This window comes from Rhinatrema bivittatum, chromosome 2 (assembly GCF_901001135.1).
Source record: "Rhinatrema bivittatum chromosome 2, aRhiBiv1.1, whole genome shotgun sequence".
Lineage (NCBI taxonomy): Eukaryota > Metazoa > Chordata > Amphibia > Gymnophiona > Rhinatrematidae > Rhinatrema > Rhinatrema bivittatum.
In genome coordinates, this window is record NC_042616.1 from 553,885,934 (window position 1) to 553,909,514 (window position 23,581).

At 44.6% G+C, this 23,581-nt stretch overlaps 1 protein-coding gene across 1 annotated transcript in view; it reads right to left on the bottom strand.

The window, feature by feature from the left end:
• The window catches only part of DOK6 (docking protein 6), a 1,072,962-nt gene that overhangs the window by 407,086 nt on the left and 642,295 nt on the right, over window positions 1-23,581 (bottom strand). The window contains exon 4 of the mRNA XM_029590909.1: window positions 5,156-5,275. Coding sequence (XP_029446769.1) covers window positions 5,156-5,275 — 120 coding nt within the window. The remainder of the gene's footprint in view (window positions 1-5,155; window positions 5,276-23,581) is intronic.

The window sequence follows — 23,581 nt, forward strand, 5'->3', positions numbered from 1 at the left end:
ATGACCTGCAGTCGAATCGTGTTGGTCTATGGCCGCCGCCATTTTGCGCCGCCATTTTGCAATGACTCCTGGTGGGCCTTCCCGCCTGCACCACCAAACCCCTCCAGATGGTCTTGAATGCCACAGCAAGAATTCTCACCAACGCCAAAAAAAGGGACCATATCACCCCGATCCTCCAGCATCTCCACTGGCTCCCCATTAAATACAGGATACAGTTCAAAACCAGCATGATGATTCATAAGGCCCTACATAGCATCTCTCCACTCAACTTAACCTTTCAGCTCCAACTACACACTTCTAAAAAGCCAACCAGAAGGGCATACCAGAACAGAATGATCACCCAACCAGCAAAATCCTCCCTGAGGAAACGCGCACTATCCACAGCGGGCCCTTCACTCTGGAACTCACTACCACCAGACCTCCGCCTTGAGCCGTGCCATTCCACGTTCAAAGTGAAACTCAAGACTTGGCTCTTCCTACAAGCTTTCCCAGAGAGCTAAGAGCAGGAAGAATAACAACCCTCCCATCCCACAGCAATTTTGTAATGTTTATTTGCTTTATTTATGTGTTCTTAGTAGATCTTAGTTTGTATTCTACTTTATAATAGATTTACTGTCCGATATGTTCCATGTAAACCGCCATCCCGGCGATAGTTATCTCTGTTATCTGTGAACCGGAGTGATATGTATATTTTACAGGAACTTCCGGTATATAAAAACCAAAAATAAATAAATAAATAAAATAAATAAATTAGTTGGTGGTCGGACATGGGGATTATTGTGTATTAAGTATTGACTTGACAGTTCTTGGGATTGACAGACATTAAGTCTAATATATGACCTTCTTTGTGGAAGGCTTTAGTTGGGATCACCCCAGTGCTGTCATGGTTTCCAGAAATGTTTCATAGGCTGCTGTTCTGGGAGATTTGTCTACATGAATATTAAAGACTCCAACTATTAGGGTGAAGTCTGGTGATGGAAATGCTTTGGTATATAGTTCAAGCAACAGTTTTTTTGTAGCGATCCAAGAAGACAGTAGACCAGATCTATGTTTAAGTTGTGGGATTTCATAATGGCCACGTCATATGGGGGAGTAATTTTATATTTTGTAGGGTATGAGTTTCATGTCTTTTTTGCTGATTATTAGTAAACCACCACCTTTACATTTTGGTCTGGGTAGATGAAATATATCATACTTGGTATGAGAAATTTGGTTTATAAGGATGTTATCTTTGTCAGTGAGCCAGATTTTGGTTATGCAGACTAAGGATTGTTTTAAATCTTCTAGCAGGTTGTTTATCAGTGGGATTTTTATTGTTAAAGATTGAGCATTTAGCAGAAGCATGGTGAACATTAAGCAGGATGATATAAATGGAGAGCTGTTACTTGTTGTGGTACATGCTAGGTTAGTAATCTCTGGTCGTTTCTTTCTTGGGATTCTTTTAATTTCCCTGTAGAGACCTTTTGCCAAGGATAGTCTCAATGGGATAATATATTTATTTATTTATTTATTTATTTATTTCGGATTTTTATATACCGACATTCTCAATACAAGTATCGAATCAGGTCGGTTTACATAGAACAATAACTGTCGCAATAAAGGCGTTACATTAAACAGCTTTTCTTAACATAAGAGTAACATATAACATATTGTTACGAGCGCGCGCGGGCGCGGTCGTCTCGGGCGGGTGGTGAGCCCTTGGGCCACGGCAGGACCCCAGGAGGAGCCCAAGGCCACACCGTGGGAGGTGAGCTGAGCAGGCATGGTGAGCCAGGCAGGCAGGAACAGAAGCAGGAAGTCCGGCCCTCAGCCGGACCGGCATGCCCATGGTAGCCAACACGGGGAAGTTGACTAATGAACGGTCCTCCGACTGTTCCCGGCCCTTTCGGACCTGCCGCAGGGAACGGCAATGGGCAGCAGGCCGAACAGAGGCGAGGGCAGACAGAGTCCTTAAACAGAAGACATCAAACGGGGCAGAAGCAGGCTGAAGCACGACGGAGACATCAGGTCAAGGGCTGAAGCGAGACACAGGAAAGGCCCAGGCGAGCAGGAACTCCGATGCTGGGATACTCACATCCGAAGCCCCCTCGGCTGGCAGAAGCTCAAGAGCCCGTGGGACGAATCCCTCCTGTTGGCCACTCCAGGGCCCAACAGGACAGAAGGCTCAGGAACCAGGTCAAGGCAGAGACAGGTAGACATCCGGACAAAGGCTGAAGCAGACACTGAAGACAAGGCTGGACGGGAACATTGCACTGTCCATCAGGGCGCCCTACTCAGCCCGCCCGTGGGACTGAGTCGCGGACCACCCTGTCCCGGACGCGCCCTACACAGCCTAGGAAGGCTGGTCGCGGACCACGCTGAGAAGGAGGGTGCGGGGAAGACCCAGGCGAGCAGGAACTCCGATGCTGGGATACTCACATCCGAAGCCCCCTCGGCTGGCAGAAACAGGAGCAGACATCAGGCAAGGACACTGGACTAGGAATCATGGAAGACCTGGATCAGCACGGTTACAGCCAACTGTAAGGCCTGATCAAAGGCCGAAGACAAGCAGGAGTCGGAGTCACGGACCGGAGTCAAGGCAGGCTGAAGACAAGCAGGAGTCAGAGTCACGGACCGGAGTCAAGGCAGGCTGAAGACAAGCAGGAGTCGGAGTCACGGACCGGAGTCAAGGCAGGCTGAAGACAAGCAGGAGTCGGAGTCACGGACCGGAGTCAAGGCAGGCTGAAGACAAACAGGAGTCGGAGTCACGGACCGGAGTCAAGGCAGGCTGACGACAAGCAGGAGTCGGCGTCACGGAGGACCTGGATCGGGAGAGGCCACAGGCAACTGTGTAACCCAATCTGAAGGCCTTACGGCTGGCAGGAACAGGAGCAGACAACAGGCACACGTCTAGGCAGACATCAGGAAACATGGAGGACCTGGACCGGCAAGGTTACAGACAACTGTAATGCACAATCCGAAGGCAAAGACACAGTGAACAGAAAGTCCTTAAATACTGGAGGTAGAAGGCAACTCCCTGGGAGGAGCTTGCCAGGACCGCCCACCGCTGGTCCTATAACTAGGGTAGAGAGCTGCGGGCCAGCCCCTAGAGAAGGGCGTCGCCCAACAGGAAGTCCAAACACTGAGACTGCAAGCCACCGGCATGCCTCAGGAGCAGCTAGGCCTCTCAGGCCCTGGAGCAAGTCCTGGATGATGCGCAGGCAAGGCCCTGGCTTCAGAGCGGCCTCTGGAGGAAGGTAAGAGACCTCCTGCAGCGCAGCAGCAGGGGGGATCGCAACACATATAACATACAAATATAAATAATACAACTTAAATTACATAGACAATAATAATAATAATGATGATGATAATAACTCGTCGACAGGACGAGGATCAATGTAAGGAATGTTTAAAGTGTGAATAAATATCTTGGATAATTAGAGGGGAAGTCTAAGTTGTGATGTGTGGGTACATAGACCTTATTGAAGTGTAAAAATCCGAGTTATGCATGAATTAAAGAAGACTGATGAATCAGAGAAGGAGTCTCTCAAATATTGCCATGTTTGTAGTAAGGAAGCTTTATGCAATATTGGTCTGCACTGTGGGTCTGCATAAAGGGCGCACAAAGGGGCAAGCTCCTTTGTTGTGCTCCTCTGCGCTTCAATGGTGCACTCCTTTTGGCACAAGCACCTTCAACATTGGTGACTGAGGTTATGTAGATGGTGGTGGTGGGAGGGCAGTAGGAGGTTCGAGGGCTGTTCATCAGTCCAGCGCTGGTTTCTTGGCTCCTCCTTCTGCTGGTTGTAGTTGTGGTAATGATGAAGCCTAGTGTGCAGTACTGGGGGTGATCACAGACTAAAAGAAAGTAAGGAGGTTATCTAGTCTACTCCCCTTCCTCCAGGAAGGGGAGTAGACTGTAATGAAACACAAACTAATTACAGGAATGTGGTAAAATCGTTCAATGGAAGTTTTTTTTTAAATATTTTTATTCAAAGTACATAGATGTTTTGAACAGTAGAATTAAACATTTGTCTGTAATGATACAGATATCATTACATTACAGTCTACTCCCCTTCCTGGAGGAAGGGGAGTAGACTAGATAACCTCCTTATTTTCTTTTAGTCTGTGATCACCCCTGGTACTGCACACTAGGCTTCATCATTACCACAACTACAACCAGCAGAAGGAGGAGCCAAGAAACCAGCGCTGGACTGAGGAGCAGCCCTCGAAACTCCCACTGCCCACCTACCTCTTCCATTGAGCTGAACACAAGAACAAAGAGAGAGAGCAACAGCCAAGTGGCTGTGTCATAAAGGACTCCCTATAGAAGCAGCAGCTTCGGAGAGATGAACTGCGAGCAGGTCTGCAAAAGAAAACGTCACTACAAACAAGAACCCACCAGCAAGGAACGATCCCTTCTCCCCCCTCCCCAGCAGAAGGTGGAGCCGAGAGAGCCTGCGCTGGGCTGATGAACAGCCCTCGGACCTCCTACTGCCCTCCCACCACCACCATCTACATAACCTCAGTCACAACGCTGAAGGCGCTTGTGCCAAGAGGAGTGCACCATTGAAGCACAGAGGAGCACAACAAAGGAGCTTGCCCCTTTGTGCAGACCAATAGTGCATAAAGCTTCCTTACTACAAACATGGCAATATATAATCCCATTGAGACTATCCTTGGCAAAAGGTCTCTACAGGGAAATTTTAGACAGGCAGAAAATTCTGCCTGTCTAAACTAAATTTACCTTGTTGCAGCTTGAGCACATAAGTTATTATTCTTTCTAAAGAGGAAATGGAAAACCAGGATTCATATTAGTGGTGGTGTATAGTGCTAGTGGTGTTGGCATGACTGGTGCTGGCAGGGATATGCACCTACTGTGCGGCGGTAGTGTGTGTGTGTGTGTGTGGTATGTGATTTGTTAGGAGAATGAATAGATAGAGAACCATAGCACTGTAATATTTATTTTTTTTTACCTGCTGGAGCAATTTTGAAAAAGAATGATGTAATCATCTTAACCCCCACCTGAAACTTTTAATTATGCTGCTTAACTGTGCTAATACTTACTCAGAGTGATACAGGGGCCAGGACTAAATTTCCACTGTTTGATTTGAATTCACTTCAAGGCTGAATTATTTTGAAACCAGAAATAAACAAAAATAATTGGTGAATTACCTACCATTTTGTTCTCTCTGAACACCAGCGGCAAGGAGATCAGGCTCACCAAGGCTTATATCATTGAGCTTGGTTCCCAGACACTCCATACAAAGAAGTTTGCACCACTCTTCTGCTTCCAGCTCTGCAGATAAACACAAAGAAAGCACTTAGGGACATGTTTGAAGAGTGCTGATTTGTCCTTCTAAAATCAAGGTATCAAGGCATTTTCTCAGCCTAATAATTATGAAACTGGATTTCTTTGATTTGAATTTCCTGAGTGTATAGTTTGATTGCAAGCCCTTTGGGGACAGGGAAATACCTACAGTACCTGAATGTAATCTGCTTTGAAGTGCCTGAAAGGCAGAATATAAATAAAATATAGATAAGAGACAAAATATTTAAACAGCAAAAAAAATGTTTTGGGTTTTTTTGGTTTTTTTTTTAGGGGAAACAGCAATTCTATTATAACCATCTTATAGAAGGATACTTTTAACAGTCATCAGGTTAGGGGTTTTATGGTCCATTGGTTTTATTAAATGCCTATCTATTTCCTAATTCAAGCAGGAATTACTGGATTGTGGTGGGGGAAGGATTTACTGCAGTAGTTTTGCTATTGCTTTCTGCAGCACTCGGTTTTCATTACGGCGGGGGTGGGGGGCTTTCAAATCCAGGTACTAGTAATGCTTAATCCTGCTTAATTTCTGAGACCATCTCAGGCTCTCCCAGGGCCGTTGCTAGAGAACTACTAGATGCCTACAAATTTCCAAACTTTTACATGCGTTAAAATCAGCATACATGTGTGTACATGGCATTCACTCATATAGGGCCTGATTTAAAAAAAACATTTACACGCTTAAAATTGGGTTTTACACATATAAATGCTGTTTACTCGTGTAAGTGGGCCTTTGAAAATTGCTAAAATATAATACATTGAATTATCCATAAGATATTCATGTGTAAGAGCACTTTTAACACACAAATGAATTTTTAAATTTGCTACAATAGTATATTACATTTACATGCATAACTCCTTTGAAAATTACTTCCTAGGATGGTAATTTTAAAAGGAGTTAAACATGTAAATCTAACCACACTATCATAGCAATTTTAAAAAGCTATTGATGTGCACTTACAGAAGAATATCCTATGGATATTTCAATGGTATATACATGCGTAAAACCCAATTTTAAGCATGTAATTTTTTTTTTTAAATTATATCCACTGGAGTACATTTTATAAAAAAGCCGGAGCACGTACTTTTGTTCGTGCACCAGGTGCAAACAAAAGGACGCCGGATTTTATAAGATACGCCCGTAGCCGCACGTATCTTATAAAATCCAGTTTCCTCCGAGGCCGCTCCGAAATCGGAGCGGCCTCGGAGGGAACTTTCCTTCCACCTCCCCCCATCTTCCCCTCCCTTCCCCTACCTAACCCACCCCCCCAGCCCTACCTTTATTCCCAAAGTTACACCTGCTCGAGGTCCAGGGGCTTGTCCGGAGACCACGGCCATGCCCCTGGAACACCCCCGGGCCAGAACCATGCCCGCAGCTATGCCCCCGGAGCGTGTAACTCTTTGAAAATCTACTCCACTGTGCGTATTTTCATTTTCATGCACACATAGGGCCTCATTTTCTAAAGTATCGCAGGCCTGCGATACTTTAGAAGATGAGGGGCGGGCCTGCACCAGCCAGCAGCGATCGCACCGTCACGGTGTGATCGCTGCCGGTTTCGCATGCAATAGCGCCACCATAGGAGGTGTAGCTATTGGGAACGAAATAGGCAGCAAAAAGGCACTTACGTTTTCGCTCTCCACGGCGTCGGCGCAGAGTCTGCCCCGGTGACGCCCCGACCCCTCCTCTTCCGGGGCCGACTCCGCCCCGACTCCACCCCGATCCTGGTATCGCACGTGATAAGGGACTTTTCGCGTGCGAAAGGTCCCTTATCGCATGCGAGCAGCTTGGAAAATGAGGCCCATAGTCAGTACATGTATAAAAAGAGGGGCAGTCTAGGGGCATTCTTGGGTTGTACCAACACTTAAGGGGTAAATTTTCAGAGGTACGTGTGCTACATGGCATGCAGAATGGACGCCCAATTTTATAACATGCGCGCACAGGTGCACGCATGTTATAAAATCAGGGGTTGGCGAGCGCAAGGAGGTGCACACTTGTGCATTCTGCACACACTGACACCCGCGGCCTTCCTCAGTTCTCTTCCAGTCTGCTCCAATTTCAGAGCAGACTGAGAGGGAACTTCCCAACCCCCTACATTAACCTCCCTTCCCCTTCCCCTATCCTACCTTCCCCCTAGCCATAACCTAGCCCCCCCCCCCAAACCTTATCTCACCTTTTGCGCCTGCCTCGGAGCAGGCGCAGGTTGCGCTTGCCGGCAGCCTACCGGAACACGATCCCCCGGCACAGTGAGAAATGGCCGCTGTGCCGGGGGCCTCTAGCCATGCCCCACCCCACCCCCGGACTGCCCCGCACCCTCCCGCCCCTCTCCTGAAGCCCCGGGACTTACACGCATCCCGGGGTTTTACGCACGTGGCTGGGCCTTTGAAAATAGGCCCGGTGCACATAGGCCTTTTAAAATCTGGCTGTAAGTGTGCTAGTTGCTATTTTAAAAGACACGTGCATACATTTGTCAGATTACAAGAACATTTTTACACCAGCTAATTATCTGATGTAATTGATATTAAACATTATTTATGTATACTGAATGGGTGGGAGATCTGGGCAATCTGGCAGGAGTCCAGGCTGAAGAACTCGGAAGGTCTCGATGAACTGGGTGAACTGGTGGAGTAATTGGTACACCAGTTAATTTAATTTATGCACTCATGTTTTAAAATTGGCCAACTTACTCAATTATGTTCTGCTTTACTTTTGCATATAAAATATATGCATATATATTTTTTAAATGGATAGGAATAGTGGGGTAGATTTTAAAAAATTGTGCGATCGCGTACTTTTGTTCGTGCACCAGTCTAGTCATTGCTTTTTATTTAGGAGGTCATTTACAAAAGGATTTATGTGCTTAGAACTGAATTTCACACATATAAATGGGCATTTGAAAATTTCAAGAACTTGCGTGCAAAGGTCCTTTTGAAAATTACCTCCTTAAAAAATCATTTTTTCCCACTAGCAACATAGCATCATTTATTATATTTGTTTTATGCACATATTAACATGCTAGGTGAATTAAAATAGCAGTAGTGCCGTGGACAAGAAGCATGCAGATCTATAATATCCCCTCTGAATTTTTTTTTTTTTATAAAACTTGCTTTGCTATGGTGAATTTTGGACTATTCTGAAAGGCCAAAGAACTTGTAATCAGAATTAAGTAATGTGGTTGCTGTATTAGTCCATAGTAACATAGTAATGATGGCAGAAAAAGACCAAAATGGTCCATCTAGTCTGTCCAGCAAACTTCCCAAGGTAGTAACTGTCGCTCCGTGCAGGTTACCCCCATGTTTCTCTTAAGGGTAATAACTGCTGCTCCATGCCAGTTAAACTTTTTTATTTATTCCCATCCTCTAGTCTTTTAGGGATCCACATTGTTTATCCCATTCCCCTTTGAAATCCTTCACAGTTTAAGTCTTCACCACTTCTTCCAGAAGGGCATTCTAGGCATCCACCACTCTCTTCATGAAGAAATATTTCCTGACATTGGTTTTAAGTCTTCCTCCCTGGCATTTCAAATTGTGACCCCACTTGGATACACAGAAATAAAAAGTCAGTAAACAAGTTGTAGATAACACCTTTTTATTGGACTAAGTAAATTTGTTTATTTTATTTACCAAGTTAAACAATTTATAGATCACACACTCTACAGTTCTTGATAGTTTACAAATTTACATTCATAAAAACAATAAAAACATTACAAAATTAAAACAAAACTAAAATTATAAAACTAATAATGAAAAACACAATAACACAAATATGGATGGTAACTTTCAAACTGGCATGTGGGTGCACATGTGCGCGTGTTCAGGGATACAGCTATTTTATAACTTGTGCCCATATGCACACATGTTATAAAATACCCTGGTTATGCACATATATGCACCAAATTTTAAGTGGGCATGCACATGTGCACATAAATGCCGCTTCTACTGCATAAACGAGAGGATTTTAAAAGTGGCACGCCTTGACAAAATTTCCGGTTTTACCAGTTCACCCAGTTAAGAGATAGGTCATCCAAACTCTACTGTTTTAATGGCCTTCACTGTCCCCAGTTATTCCCGATCCTTAAAGCCCTTCCAATCTGCCTATTTATCTTTATTTTATAACTTACACGGCATCCATAGCAGAAGTAAAGTTATGTAGCAGGGGGCATTGCCGCGTACTGGAGCACATCTCAGCTTCATGGTTCGAAATGCCCATGCCCCAACCAGACCAAACCCATTCCTTGTCCCTTTTTGAAAACGTCCAAAATATGTGCACTATAGTATTTACGCACGTATCCAGTTGACTTTTTAAATCCACTCGGCATGTGAGCCCGACATATTCCCACAATCTTGTATTAATATGCATGTCAGGCTTTTAAAATTCAACTTTAAATCCCTGCTCCAATAAATATGTTTTGATTAACTTAAGAAAATGTGCAATAACATTATTCACTTTTAATGTCTCAGGAAGAGAATTCCATAAAAGAAGAGTGTGTTCTCTGTCACATTTCGAGTTCATATTGACTTTATGCCAGTTTGTTCTTGCTTTTATGTATTTATTTTTATGTTGTTCGCTTTAAACTTTAATTGATGTGTGTGAATAATACATTTTTTTAATAAATAAAATAAACAACCCTACTCCAAATAATCTATTCCTATCCTTAATTCACCTGATGAGTTGTAGGGACCTTGAAAAAATTTTGAGTTGAAGAATGCAGCGATCTTATAGGCTTATACACTTTGAGTATCATGTTCAGATACTTTGATGCAATTCCAATTATTATTTTAAAACGTATATCAAAATCTTAAATTTCACTCGCCAGCAAACTGGCAACCAAAGTAGCTTAAATAATGCTGGAGTCATATGATTTCTAATTCCTACACCTATAACAAGCCTAGCTGTAGAATTCTGAATGATCTGAAGGACTTAAGATGTTGAAAAAGAAAGTCCTATACATAAAGGGGCGGATTTTAAAAGACCTATGCAAAATAGGTGCGCGCCGGCGGCGCACCTATTTTGCATAGGCCGCCAGCACGCGTAAAGCCCCGGGACGCGTGTAAGTCCCGGGGCTTTCGAAAAGGGGCGGGAGGGGGCGTGTCCGGGGCGTTCCCAAAATGACGCGGCATTTCGGGGGCGTGCCGCAGCATTTCGGAGGCGGGCCTGGGGGTGTGGCGCCGGCCCGGGGGCGTGGTCGAGGCCTCCGGACCAGCCCCCGGGACCGGAACATGAGCGGGGCTGCCGGCTGGCGTGCACAAAGTTACGCCTGCTTTCAGCAGGCGTAACTTTGCCAACAAAGGTGGGGGAGGGTTTAGATAGGGCCGGGGGGTGGGTAAGGTGGGGGGAGGGCGAAGGAAAGTTCTCTCCGAGGCCGCTCCAAAATCGGAGCGGCCTCGGAGGGAACAAGCAGCGCCGCTGGGCCCGGGGCGCGCAGGTTGCACAAATGTGCACCCCCTTGTGCGTGCCGACCCCGGATTTTATAAGATACACGCGGCTACACGCATATCTTATAAAATCCAGCGTACTTTTGTTCGCGCCTGGTGCGCGAACAAAAGTACGCGATCGCGTATTTTTTTAATATCTACCACACAGCGTTAAAATAATTGAGATAAATAATGCATGTAGTATAGTCTCGAAGTTTGACTCTGACAAAAAGCTGTAATACAAAGCTTATAGAAAGAGTTTTTAGCAACATTTTAAATCTATGATAGATAGATAAAGCAGAATCAAAAAATATAAAACACAAATTATAGACATGACACAGGAATTCTTAAATCACCATAAACAAGATCTATAGGGATATCTTATAAGGACAACCTATCAAGAAAAATAATTTCAGTTTCTTCATATTCAAAGTCAGATGATTCATCATATATTCACAAATGGCATTCAAATAATTAAAAACCCTTAACAGTGCGTCAGCAACATTTGGATCAATAGGTGCATAAAATTGGATGTTGGTGTGCAATTGATACCAATATCTAGGTTAGCCAGAAGCTGATAAATAAAAAATACATATGTAAGGAACCACTGGTTAGGAGTGCACTAACTTATTTGGGCTGGTCAGAGAGACTTAGTGTAAAGAGGTTTGGATTTTGGTTTCCCATGTGAGAGTTGCCGATGGTGTGCTCTAGTTCTTTATTACCACCAGTTGGCGGATTTTAGTTTGGATTTCATTTAAGCAGGTTGTGCGTCTAAGTGGGACTTTGATTGAGAGGGTTTTCCCTGGTTTTTTTTCCTTTCTGAGGGGCTGATGCAATAATGTTTGCGGAAAGCGGGCACTGACTTTTCAGCACCCGCTTTCTTAATGCACGTATGGCGCCCGCAGGGGGGGGTGTGGCGTCATACAATATGTAAATTAGGGGGTCGCGCTAGGAAGGAGGCGCTAGGGTCTCTTGCATGACCTTAGCACCTCCTTCCTAACACGACCTGCCGCGGCTGCCGGTTATGAAGACCGACGCCGGTAGACTCAGCCTCGGTTTTCATAACCGGCCATCTGCCAGAAATGAAAACGGCCACCAATAAACTCGGCTGATAATGAAAACCGACGCCAAGTTTACCGGCACCGGTCTTCATAACTCAGCAGTCTGCCGAGTTATTTTATTTTTTTTTTACTTTAAAAAAGAAGTACAGAAAAACAGTTTTTTCTTTTACTTGCGCTCAGCTGAGGGAATGAGTAATAGCGCTCATCACATGCAAATGCATGTGAATGAGCCTATCTCATTCACTCCGCGTCGGACGCATGTTAAATAGGCGCTAATCCCCCTATTGCATTAGGGGGTGGATTAGCGCCTATTTATCCCACGTCCGACTGCGGGTCATACAGTGCCTGATCTATTTCTGGCCTGTGTTTATATCTTTTGCACACATTTTGGAGACTCTCATTGTGAGACCCTTGCGTGAGCTGCTGTTCAGAGGATTGGGGTATCCCTGTGTATGGTTAAATCAAAGGTAGGGGAGATTCTGCAGTATCATACCACTCATCCAGGGAATAGACCTGTCAGTGACCCAATGCAGAGGAAGTTTCAACTTTAAATTGTCTGGGTTTGGAATTATCTCTTCATTTCGAGGACAAGCAAGTTTTTCTACCTTTTTTGTCACTTGTTTTGTTTTTCCCCTTTGATTGGAGTTAGTATATTTTTGTTCTTTGTTGCTGAGTGCCCCTAGTACCAAGGAATCAGATACCCATCCATTGGGAGGGAGATATCTTTCACTCAAGAAGAGCCTGCAAGGGAAAAGAATCATATGTAAAGAGGGAATCCATGCCCTTGGTCTAAGGGATGAACTGACAGTATTGCCTAAAAACTTTGCTGCTGACTCAATTGTGCTTTACACAAGAAGTAGGACCCACTTTGTACTTTCAGAATGAGTTTTAAGAACCTTAGGAAAGGTATGAGAACTGGGAGTTATGTTCTGATAAATGCTTAGGACTGATTCTAACCATCCTACAATGGGGAGAAATCTGGATAAAGCTTGGAGTTTGAAGAGGGAGTGCACTTTCTGTGATCAGAGTACTGAGAAGGAGAAGGAGACTCAGAGTTAAGGAATTGGCTTCTGAAAGAAATTTAGAGACTTTACTAGAAGAGTGAAGTCACAAATGTATTTATCTTCTTCATTATTCATCAATTTTATTAAAAATTCAAGAACTGTAAAGAATCTTCAATTAATCAGCTATCAGTAAAGGAGTTGAAAATGACTTTGCTGTGCAGTGTAATGTTTGCTGCTAAAGACTGTTTGCTACTAAAGGGCTGTTTATAGAGACTTAGAGGCAGAGAAAAGGGCTTGTACAGGGATTAATGCAAAAGGGCCTTGAAGCTAAATCTTTCCCCACAGGGAGCCCTGGAACTCCGATTTGGTGAAGCTTTCCAAGGAGAGTGACAGCAGACCGGGTCCATCTCTCTTTCTACGTTCCCCTGGGTGCATCTTGGCTATCCGTTCCACCCATGGGTTACATATAAATATTAAAAAGAGTTGCGGAAACCCGAGCCCTGGGGTTCTCCACAGTGCAAAGGAAATAATGAGAACTGGGTACCATTTATCACCATTTTCTGAAATCAGTGAGACATGAAAGAGGAAAAGCAAGCTAAAACAGAAGACAAGAAACCTATATTTGTCAACTGCTAAATTAAAATGGCGTGGTTCCAAGTATCAAAAGCTGATAAAATATCTAAAAACAAAAAGAAAGAGGTATCACTATCAAACTCCCTTCAAAACACTTCAAAAGTAGATTGCATTTCCATATTATGGCCTTCTTGGGACCTAAACTGATAATTCTCTTTAGTATATTTTGATCATCAATAAACCAATGAAGTTGATTAAACACCACCTTTTCCATAAAGGATTTCTTTGCCATAGTTAACAACCTATCTCCTCAACAATTCAATCTAGGTTTACAAAAACAACTATAAGGTGAAGGTTACAATTGATTTAGTAAAACTATATGCAGTTCAAAGAACCATGTTTCAGTGACAGAGAGCAGGTTTAGTTGTGAATCTCTCAATAAATCTAAAATTACCAGCATCTTATATATAAATGGACCATAACTAAAAAAGGCACTTAATGATATAATAAACCAACTGGAATTCAAATTTACTGGTTTTTGACAGCTATGCTTTCTTTATCGTCAGTGTGGAGCAGGGATTCCCAAACCTGTCCTGGGGACCCCGCAGCTAGTTGGGTTTTCAGGCAATCCACAATGAATTTGCATGAGAGAAATTTGCATGTATAACTGAATCTCCATGATAGAGACTGGTGTAGAGGATGAAATAAAATTCTATGAAATGTCTTTCATACAGATGTATCCCAATATAGTTAATAGGGATGTGAATCGTTTTTTGACGATTTAAAATATTGTCCGATATATTTTAAATCGTCAAAAATCGTTAGGGCCACGATACAATACCAATTCCCCCGATTTATTGTCAAAAAATCGTAAATCGGGGGAAGGGGGAGGGCAGGAAAACCGGCACACTAAAACACCCTAAAACCCACCCCCGACCCTTTAAATTAAATCCCTCACCCTCCCTCACCCCCCCCCCAAATGCCTTAAATTACCTGGGGGTCCAGCGGCGGGCCGGAACGGTCTCCTGCAATTGAATCGTGTTGTCTTCAGCCGGCGCCATTCTGCGCCGCCATTTTGCAAAATGGCGGCGCAAAATGGTGGCGGCCATAGACCAACACGATTCGACTGCAGGAGGTCGTTCCGGACCCCCGCTGGACTTTTGGCAAGTCTTGTGGGGGTCAGGAGGCCCCCCGAAGCTGGCTAAAAGTCCCTGGGTCGTTCAGCGGGGTCCGGAACCCCCGCTGAACGACCTCCTGCAGTCGATCTCCTGCCGGCGCCATTTTCCGTACGGAAAACGATTTGCGGCAGGAAATCGCTCCCGGACCCCCGCTGGACCCCCAGGGACTTTTAGCCAGCTTGGTGGGGCCTCCTGACCCCCACAAGACTTGCCAAAAGTCCAGCGGGGGTCCGGAACGACCTCCTGCAGTCGAATCGTGTTGGTCTATGGCCGCCACCATTTTGCGCCGCCATTTTGCAAAATGGCGGCGCAGAATGGCGCCGGCTGAAGACAACACGATTCAATTGCAGGAGACCGTTCCGGACCGCCGCTGGACCCCCAGGTAATTTAAGGCATTTGGGGGGAGTTCGGGAGGGTGGGGGATTTAATTTAAAGGGACGGGGGTAGGTTTTAGGGTGTTTTAGTGTGCCGGTTTTCCTGCCCTCCCCCTTCCCCCGATTTAGCTACGGACCGCCGCTGGACCCCCAGGTAATTTAAGGCATTTGGGGGGGGGGGGTTCGGGAGGGTGGGGGATTTAATTTAAAAGGTCAGGGGTGGGTTTTAGGGTGTTTTAGTGTGCCGGTTTTCCTGCCCTCCCCCTTCCCCCGATTTAGCTACGGACCGCCGCTGGACCCCCAGGTAATTTAAGGCATTTTGGGGGGGGGGTTTGGGAGGGTGGGGGATTTAATTTAAAGGGTCGGGGTGGGTTTTAGGGGGTTTTAGTGTGCCAGTTCACGATTTTAACGATTTTCACGATACTCTAAACACCCAAACGGCGACGATACGATTCCCTCCCCCTCCCAGCCGAAATCGATCGTTAAGACGATCGAGGACACGATTCACATCTCTAATAGTTAATAGTCACAATGTAAAATGCAGCAGGATAATACATAATGGATGTGTGCATTAATTGGGGAATGTACAAATGTTGGGCTTACACACGCCGATGAGATTTTGAAAGCAGCCTGGAATCGCCCATCAATGCCGCAGCAGGCACATCTAGGAAGTTTTCAAAAAGGAGTGTAAGCGTGGTCTGGGTGTGGCATGGGCATTTCATGGCATGAAGCTGAGATGTGTGCATAAATACTTAAGTGATCTGGTGCGTGCTCAGGCTAAGTTATAACATTTAAAAAATGAGTCCGATTTGTGGGGTTTTAAGGGTCGGGCTAATGGGGAGAGGGGTAGTGAAGGCTATCAACCCAGTGGGGTTGGAGGACTTATCTCTTAACAGGGCGAACCGAGGATAAACCGGTAAAACTGGAAATGTCAGTGCGCACCCCTTTTAAAATCCCCCAGTTTGTGCGGTAGAAGCAGTATTTGTGCACACTTGTGCATGCCCACTTAAAGTTAGCTTCACATGTGCATACAGCCAGACTTTTTATAACATGTATGCATATACACGCGCAAGTTATAAATAGCTGCATCCCTGGGTGCAGGCCAACGTACGTGTGCACATGTGCGCCCATTCGCCAGTTTGAAAGTTACCATCCCTTTGCATAGTTCACTATTTTTAGCTTGCATAAGATAGCCTTAGCATACATGCTAAAGTTTATTGCACAAGCCCCTTAGTTCAGCATTGTTGAGGACTTAATAGTTAAAGCTTGGTTTCAGATTCCATTTATGGGCAAATATCACTTGAATTATGCAGGCATTGCCAGTAAAGAGGTACCCGGCAGGGCAGGCCACCCAGGACGTTCTCCCACCCCCCATCTGGTGTGTTCTGGGTCTGTACTGGGTTTGGCATGCAGCAATAATGGTGCAGACTGCATGGTCTGTTGTCCTGCACAGTCTCAGAGCACTGGGGCCTTCTAATAATGCACTCAGTGATTGATCTATAACGGGGGCATGCTAATATTATTAGATTGCACCAGTGACATTGTGATTGCTGATTGGAAGATCATGGCATCTTGACATCATCGAGGACAGGTGATGACCATGGTAAATTTAAAAGTAGATGGCGATATGTTGCGATATGAAAGATTCTGGGGTACAACAGCAGATGAGTTCATGGATAGGATAAGAATTCACCTGGAGGGTCTGACTCCATGGATGACTGGAGGGAATCCAGCTGTCTTGCTGCGTGTGGTGGTGGTCTATCCAGCCAGGCCACCCTTTGTAATAGACTAGCTATAAGAGCAACCAATGGCCAGAGGTGGGCCGTCAGGGATTGACACTAGGGTCGATTATAGGCTCAATGGTACCACCCTCAGGCAATTGCAGTGGTTAGACCATGGATGGGTTCAAGCTCTCAGAATTAGGATTTCCTCATTAGGTAACTAATAAAAGGCTGGGGCCATTAATATCCATTATCATTGTGTCTGTTTTTAATAGATTTGAGGTGAATTGTAAAAGCCCGGCATGCGCATCACCCAGATGCATGTGTATCTCCCGCTGTGCGCGCATCTCAGAAGTTTACACAAAGGGGAGAGGTGTGAGCGAGGTCTGGCTGGTACCTGGGCATTTTGGAGCATGGTCAAGAGATGTGCACGTATATACTTACGTGCCTGGGCGTGTACCCAGATCTCTTGCTGTGCAAGTTCACTTCCGCTAGGAATGAGGTGTAAGTTGGAAAAATAAAAAAAAAGCTGTACCGGAGGGGTTTTAAGGGTCTGGAGTAACTGGGGGGAGTGTAAGCTATTTAACCAGGGGGTTGGCCAACCTATCTGTTAACTGCGAGAACTGATGGACAAACTAGTGAAACTGGCAATGGTGTGGACATGCGCCTCTTTTAAAATTCTCCGGCTTACGTGGTAGAAGCGGGATTTGCGCGCCTAGATGCATACTATTTAAAATTAGGCACACATGTGCGCGCGTCCAGGCTATTTTATACTGTGAGCTTATACGTGCACACGTTATCAAATGGCCACGTCCCTGGGCGTGCACCTGCACACATGCGCCAATGTGCGCTCCTTGCGCTGGTATGAAAGTTACCGTCCCTATATTTCTGTACAGGTGCATCATAGAAGCCCCAGTTACTTCTGAGGACTGCTGATATTAACATACTGGAACAATGACAACATCCTTTAATCATGGTGACAAGATTAATGCAACAATAATACAATGAAAATGAAAACAAAAAAGAAAGAGTTAATGAGACCAGAAAATATTAGAAATGCAATAAACAAACATTTTCATTGGTATGCATAGAGTTATGGTTTCTTGTGACCAACTGTAGGGTCTGCTGTGGGAGACCCATCCATGGATCCACAAAAAGCAATAGAATTACCATGGTCGTGCAGTCATGGGCTCAGAAGGCTCGGATCCCAGCACTATACTACCATTGTGATGTTAGTGTGAGGAATTCTTGCAGGCAGTGGTGCATTTGTCAGGCAGTCAAAGAAGAAATCAGATACAAGAAGCCAAGTGACAAAGCAATTTGTAAGCAGCTTATGAGATTTGTCTGACATACATTTTGAGACCTCAATAAAGCACTTGACTCCTTAAGGAATTCTGAATGTGACCTATTTACCAGCTTCATCCAGCAGTATAAAATATTTACCAACTTGATCCAGTAGTACAAATATTATACTGGAGAATATTGGAATGCCTAGAATTGATTTTAGCATTATTATCAAATTCACTCTCCTAAATCAATAAACTCATTTTCACATTTCACTGGTAATTATAGCTGGACCTAAATTTATCTCAGTATTTCCTGGAAATCAGTCCCCAGACTTCATAATTTCCAAGACTTTTGTAAAATGTATTATCTAATGAATATTTTTAAATAAATTATGAGACAGAGTGTGTCCTCATTACTTTATGCTCTCTGGTAATTTAAGATGGCAGCTTGCTGTTGATCGGAATAGATGAATAAAACAATATCATTTCATAATTAAATCAGAGTTTGTATACTGATGCACATGATAGGCAAGACTCATTTTGGAGTTAAAACATCCCATTTGGGGAAAAGTTATGGGATCGGTTAACCCAGTTTAAGGCTAGAAAGGAGGCCATGGTAATTAGCTAGAGGAGAAGGCAAGGCAAATTTAAAAAAATCCTCGGATTCACTACATGAGAAGTGGCTGCAAGGGAGGCGACTACTGGCAGCTTGGTCTCTAATGAGCGAATAATGAGGCATTTGCAGCCGGGCCGGCTCTTAGCCATGGAGAGGTCAATTTTTTCAAAGCAATTTCCATGGGTAACAAACGTTTTATCCAAGTTAATTGGCTGTCAGAAAATTGCTCGCCCTTCCTGCAGCTAAAAGTTCACACAATATTTTACAATGTGGAGGGGGCAGGGGGCTGGAGGGAGGGTTTAGGTCAGTGGGGGAAAAGTACACATACAGATTGCAAATCTTTGCACATCCTTTTCAAGCAAAATCCTACTTGCAGAAAAATGAGGTTAAAGTGATCATCATATGTACTTTGAACCCATGCCAAATTTCAAAGTGAATGTACATGCACACTTTTGTTTGGAGGATGGGTGCAAACCCCAAAGATCAAAAGCACATAAGAGTTTTGTCTCAATGTGGATAGTTTGAAAATTGCCCCCAGAATTTAAGCAGCCTTCCTACAGAATGCACATTTCACTTATGACTTTGCCAATATAATAACTTGCTGTTATGATGCCAGGCTCATACAGAAAAGGCAAGTGATTTACCATGTGAATGTGTGGGTTATGTTAGTGAGGATTATGTGCAGGAAGCCAAACATGGCTACCCCATACTTCAATGACATGACTTTCACATTTCCATACTCTAACTCTTATTTGGCCCAGTACCATAGAAATCAATGGGGAAAACCACAGCAAACACACACATAAAAACTGCTTATTACAGTGGGAACAAAAAAAAAAAAAGCCTGAATGGTTTAACAATCTGCAATACAAGGGGAATACTGACATGCATAACCAGAATATGCCATAATGTTACAAAACACCTTTTGTCACTAAAGCATTCTTTAGCTCCATCCATCCATATTTATTTTTAATTATTTATATTCTGCTTTTCAGCCATTTCAAAGTGGATTACATTCATGTACAGTAAGGACTTTCCTGTCCCAGAGGGCTCATAATCCTAGCTTGTACCTGAGGTAATGGAGGGTGAATTGACTTGTTGAAGGTCACAAGGAGCAGGAGTAGGATTTGAATCCTGACTTCCCTGCCTCATAGCCTGATGTTCTAACCACTAGACCACTCCATGAAGGATCAGCATTCACAGGACCTTAGCCACACACTTTTATCACACACACAGTCACACACACACACACACACACACACACACTCACAATAGAGTAGCAAGGCTAGGGGCACTGTAGCTACAAGATCCTCATCCGTCAGACACAATAGTTCCATCAAGGACATCCTCTACAGAGCTGCATATGCAGCATTCATAGCAGATATGCAATGATAGAAGGGAAAGAGATTTATGTGACAGGTATTACTGCTCATTCTTCACTTTCCCTGCTTTGTATTAAGATTTCTAGTATCAATCATGTCTATAACCAGGCCATGCATGAAACAATGGACACATCTGTGGACACTTGAGGGAGTGCTTCTGCTACCTTTCAAAAGGATGCTAGTCCTTGTCATAAAGATCCCAAAGCAGTAGGGATGTGCAGAGGGACGCCATACGTTGCATTAGGGATTCATATTCGTCGGGGGGCAGATACATTGCATTTGGCAAGGGGGGCCCCCAATACGTTCATGCATTAATTCTTATTCGTTTCCCAGCTGACATTGAATTAACTACAATCCCCCAGCGTCCTGACCCCCCCAAGACTTACCAAAACTCCCTGGTGGTCCAGCAGGGGGGGGGGGGGGTCCGGGAGCCATCTCCTGCACTCACACCCTCAGCTGCCGGTACTCAAAAAGGCACAGATAGCCTTTGACCTTACTATGTCACAGGGGCTACCGGTGCCATTGGTCACAAGATGGCCAATGGTCACCGGTAGCTCCTACCATGTGACAGGTCAGCCCCTGTCGCATGGTAGGAGCAATGGATGGCCAGTGCACAAGATGGCACCTGCCATCCATTGCTCCTACCATGTGACAGGGGCTGACCAATGGCACTGCTAGCTCCTGTGACATAGTAAGGTCAAAGGCTATCGGCGCCATTTTGAATCCCGGCAGCCGAGGGTGTGAGTGCAGGAGATGGCTCCTGGACGCCCTGCTGGACCACAGGGCGTTTTGGTAAGTCTTGGGGGGGGTCAGGAGGGTGAGGGGTATGTTTAAATTGGCTCCTTTAGACGGCTGAATAATTCGGCAAAGATTTGTTGTATTTGTGGGGAATCGCGATACATTTCGTTTCCCCACGAATACAACAATATGGCCCTATACGTTGCGGATTACCAATACGTAGGAAATGAATGCACACCCCTAAAAAGCAGTGTGGCAACTAAACCAACGAATAATAATTTGACATGGCCCCTTGAAATAGCTGTGATGCCAAGTTGGCTGACAGTATAAAAAGGCAGCCTTCACATGCTCATGCTCATTGTCTGAGTTAAGCTGGCAGCTAGAAATACTGAGAACCCCATCTGTGACCCACTAACTTTTCTCCAGCTGGTGCTCCAGGATTACACCTCTTAACTCTAGCAAGTCTGGCTTGACTTGTCTATCTTTCTGTGTGAGAAGGGTAGGCTCTGCACATATTATTGATGGGTTCAAAGTGTGCTGCCAGAGTGAGATCTTTTCTCATAGCTAATATTTTGCTTTGCACTTCTTGGACTCAGTCCACTGAGGGTTTTCTTTTATTAGTATTTTTCAGACTGACCCTAACCCTGTCAAACGTTTACCTTGGTCTGAGGAGGTAGGGGTGTCAGAGTGGGACACCCTGCCTCCTCTGTACCAAGAGGTCATAATGAAAGGGGCAAGGTTGACAAAGCAGTTGATGGAAAATCCTGATGATAATGAGAACCTGGAGGGCCAGCTTTGGCTGGTGGAAAAGGCTGTGCTATTATGACAAAGTGTTATTATGATAAAGGGGATGGAACAGCTCCCCTATGAGGAAAGGCTGAAGAGTTTAGGGCTGTTTAGCATGAAGAAGAGACAGCTGAGGGGGGATATAATAGAGGTCTTTAAGATCATGAGAGGTCTTGAACGAGTAGATGTGAATTGGTTATTTATACTTTCGAATAATAGAAGGACCTGGGGGCAATCCATGAAGTTAGCATGTAGCACATTTAAGACTAATCGGAGAAAATTCTTTTTCACTCAATGCACAATAAAGCTCTGGAATTTGTTTCCAGAGGATGTGGTTAGTGAAGTTAGTGTAGCTGGGTTCAAAAAAGGTTTGGATAAGTTCTTGGAGGAGAAGTCCATTAATGGTTATTAATCAATTTTACTTAGGGAATAAGCACTGCTATTAATTGCATCAGTAGCATGGGATCTTCTTAGTGTTTGGGTAATTGCCAGGTTCTTGTGGCCTGGTTTTGGCCTCTGTTGGAAACAGGATGCTGGGATTCAGGGACCCTTGGTCTGACCCAGCTGCTTAAAAAAAAAGTAGCTGTCTCCTTTCCATCACCTGTCCTAGAGTGCAAATCCCTATTCTCTGCTCACAAAGACCAATTTATAACACCTCCATTAATAAGCAGCTTGAGATTATGCCATAAAGGAGTGTGCAAACTAGATTGTCATGTGTGTTTCAAAGGTTTATCCAGAGAATGTAAAACAATGTATGTAGCAACAATTGTAGAAAAATTACCCATACGTTTGGGAAGTCTCATGCCAGGCATCATATGTAGGGGCAGAGGGGAGACTAAAACCTTTTCAAGAGTTAACCATCTGGGCACATAATATAATTCACCCGTATCTAGTAGCTAACGTATAGCATATCTCAGAAGAAAAGCATGATGGTAGCAAAAACAGTCCGGGAACCCCCCCCCCCCCACCCAATCTTTCTCCAATTTCAATTTTCATAATACCATGCAAGGTGGTTTTTTTGCTTCCACAAGAAGGATGTTAGCAATCTATCTGTTTTGGTATACAAAGTATTTGGAAAAAGAGAATGGGACATATTCAAATTATAATTAAGCTGCGGTGCAAAGACCATCTTAATAGATTCAAACTGCCCCATCTTATTCTTATTTTTATTATTCTAAGTATACAAGGACATTCCATGAAGGACACAAAACTGGAACCTTGGAAGAACTCAATGCATGCATGGCATTGACAGACTACAGGTTCAGGAGTAAGTTAGTGAACATCTGCATGGACACTTGAGGGAGAAATGGATGTGAATTGTGTTTTTATAAATAATCTCAGGCTACCAGGAGGTAAGTGTCAGAGTAAAGCAACTTAGCCTCTGGTATAATGGTGTACCCATCCTGAATATAAAGCATTATAATGAGGATAGTTGACTCTCTGAAGCCCTGAGCATGAAATGGTGTTCAGCAGAGTCAGGAAATTTGAACCGGATGATGATTCGTAAAGCCAAGGGATGAAAACTGTTATGAGAAGTCTATAGAAATATAAATTGAAAAGTTTGCCTTGTCAAAGTTCTAGAATTGGTATTAATAGACCATGATGGTAATTTTCAGTGTTTGTTTGTTTATTAAAAATTTTTAATCACTCTGGGGCAGATCTTAAAACATACGCACGGGCGTAGATTTGTTTGTGCAACCCGGCACAAACAAATCTACGCCCGATTTTATAGCATGCGCGCACTGAATACCGGTGCTGAGCCCGAGGGGAGCCCCGATGGCTTTCCCTGTTCCCTTCAAAGCCACACCAAAATCGGAGCGACCTTGAAGGGAACTTTTTTTTCGGCCCCCTCCCGGCTTCCCCTCCCTTCCCCTATCTAACCCACCCCCTATCTCTAACTAAATCCCCCCCCCACCTTTGTCGAAAAAGTTACGCCTGCTGGCCGGCTCCCGGCGCGCCATTCCCCGGAACGGGGGCTGCTTCGGGGGCCTCGGCCTTGCCCCCGAGCTGGCACCATGCCCACGGCCCAGCCCCCGGAACGCCTCCCGAATGCCGCGCCGCCCCCGACATGCCCCCCAAGCAAAGCCCCAGGACTTACACACATCCCAGGGCTTTGCACGTGCCGGCGGCCTATGTAATATAGGA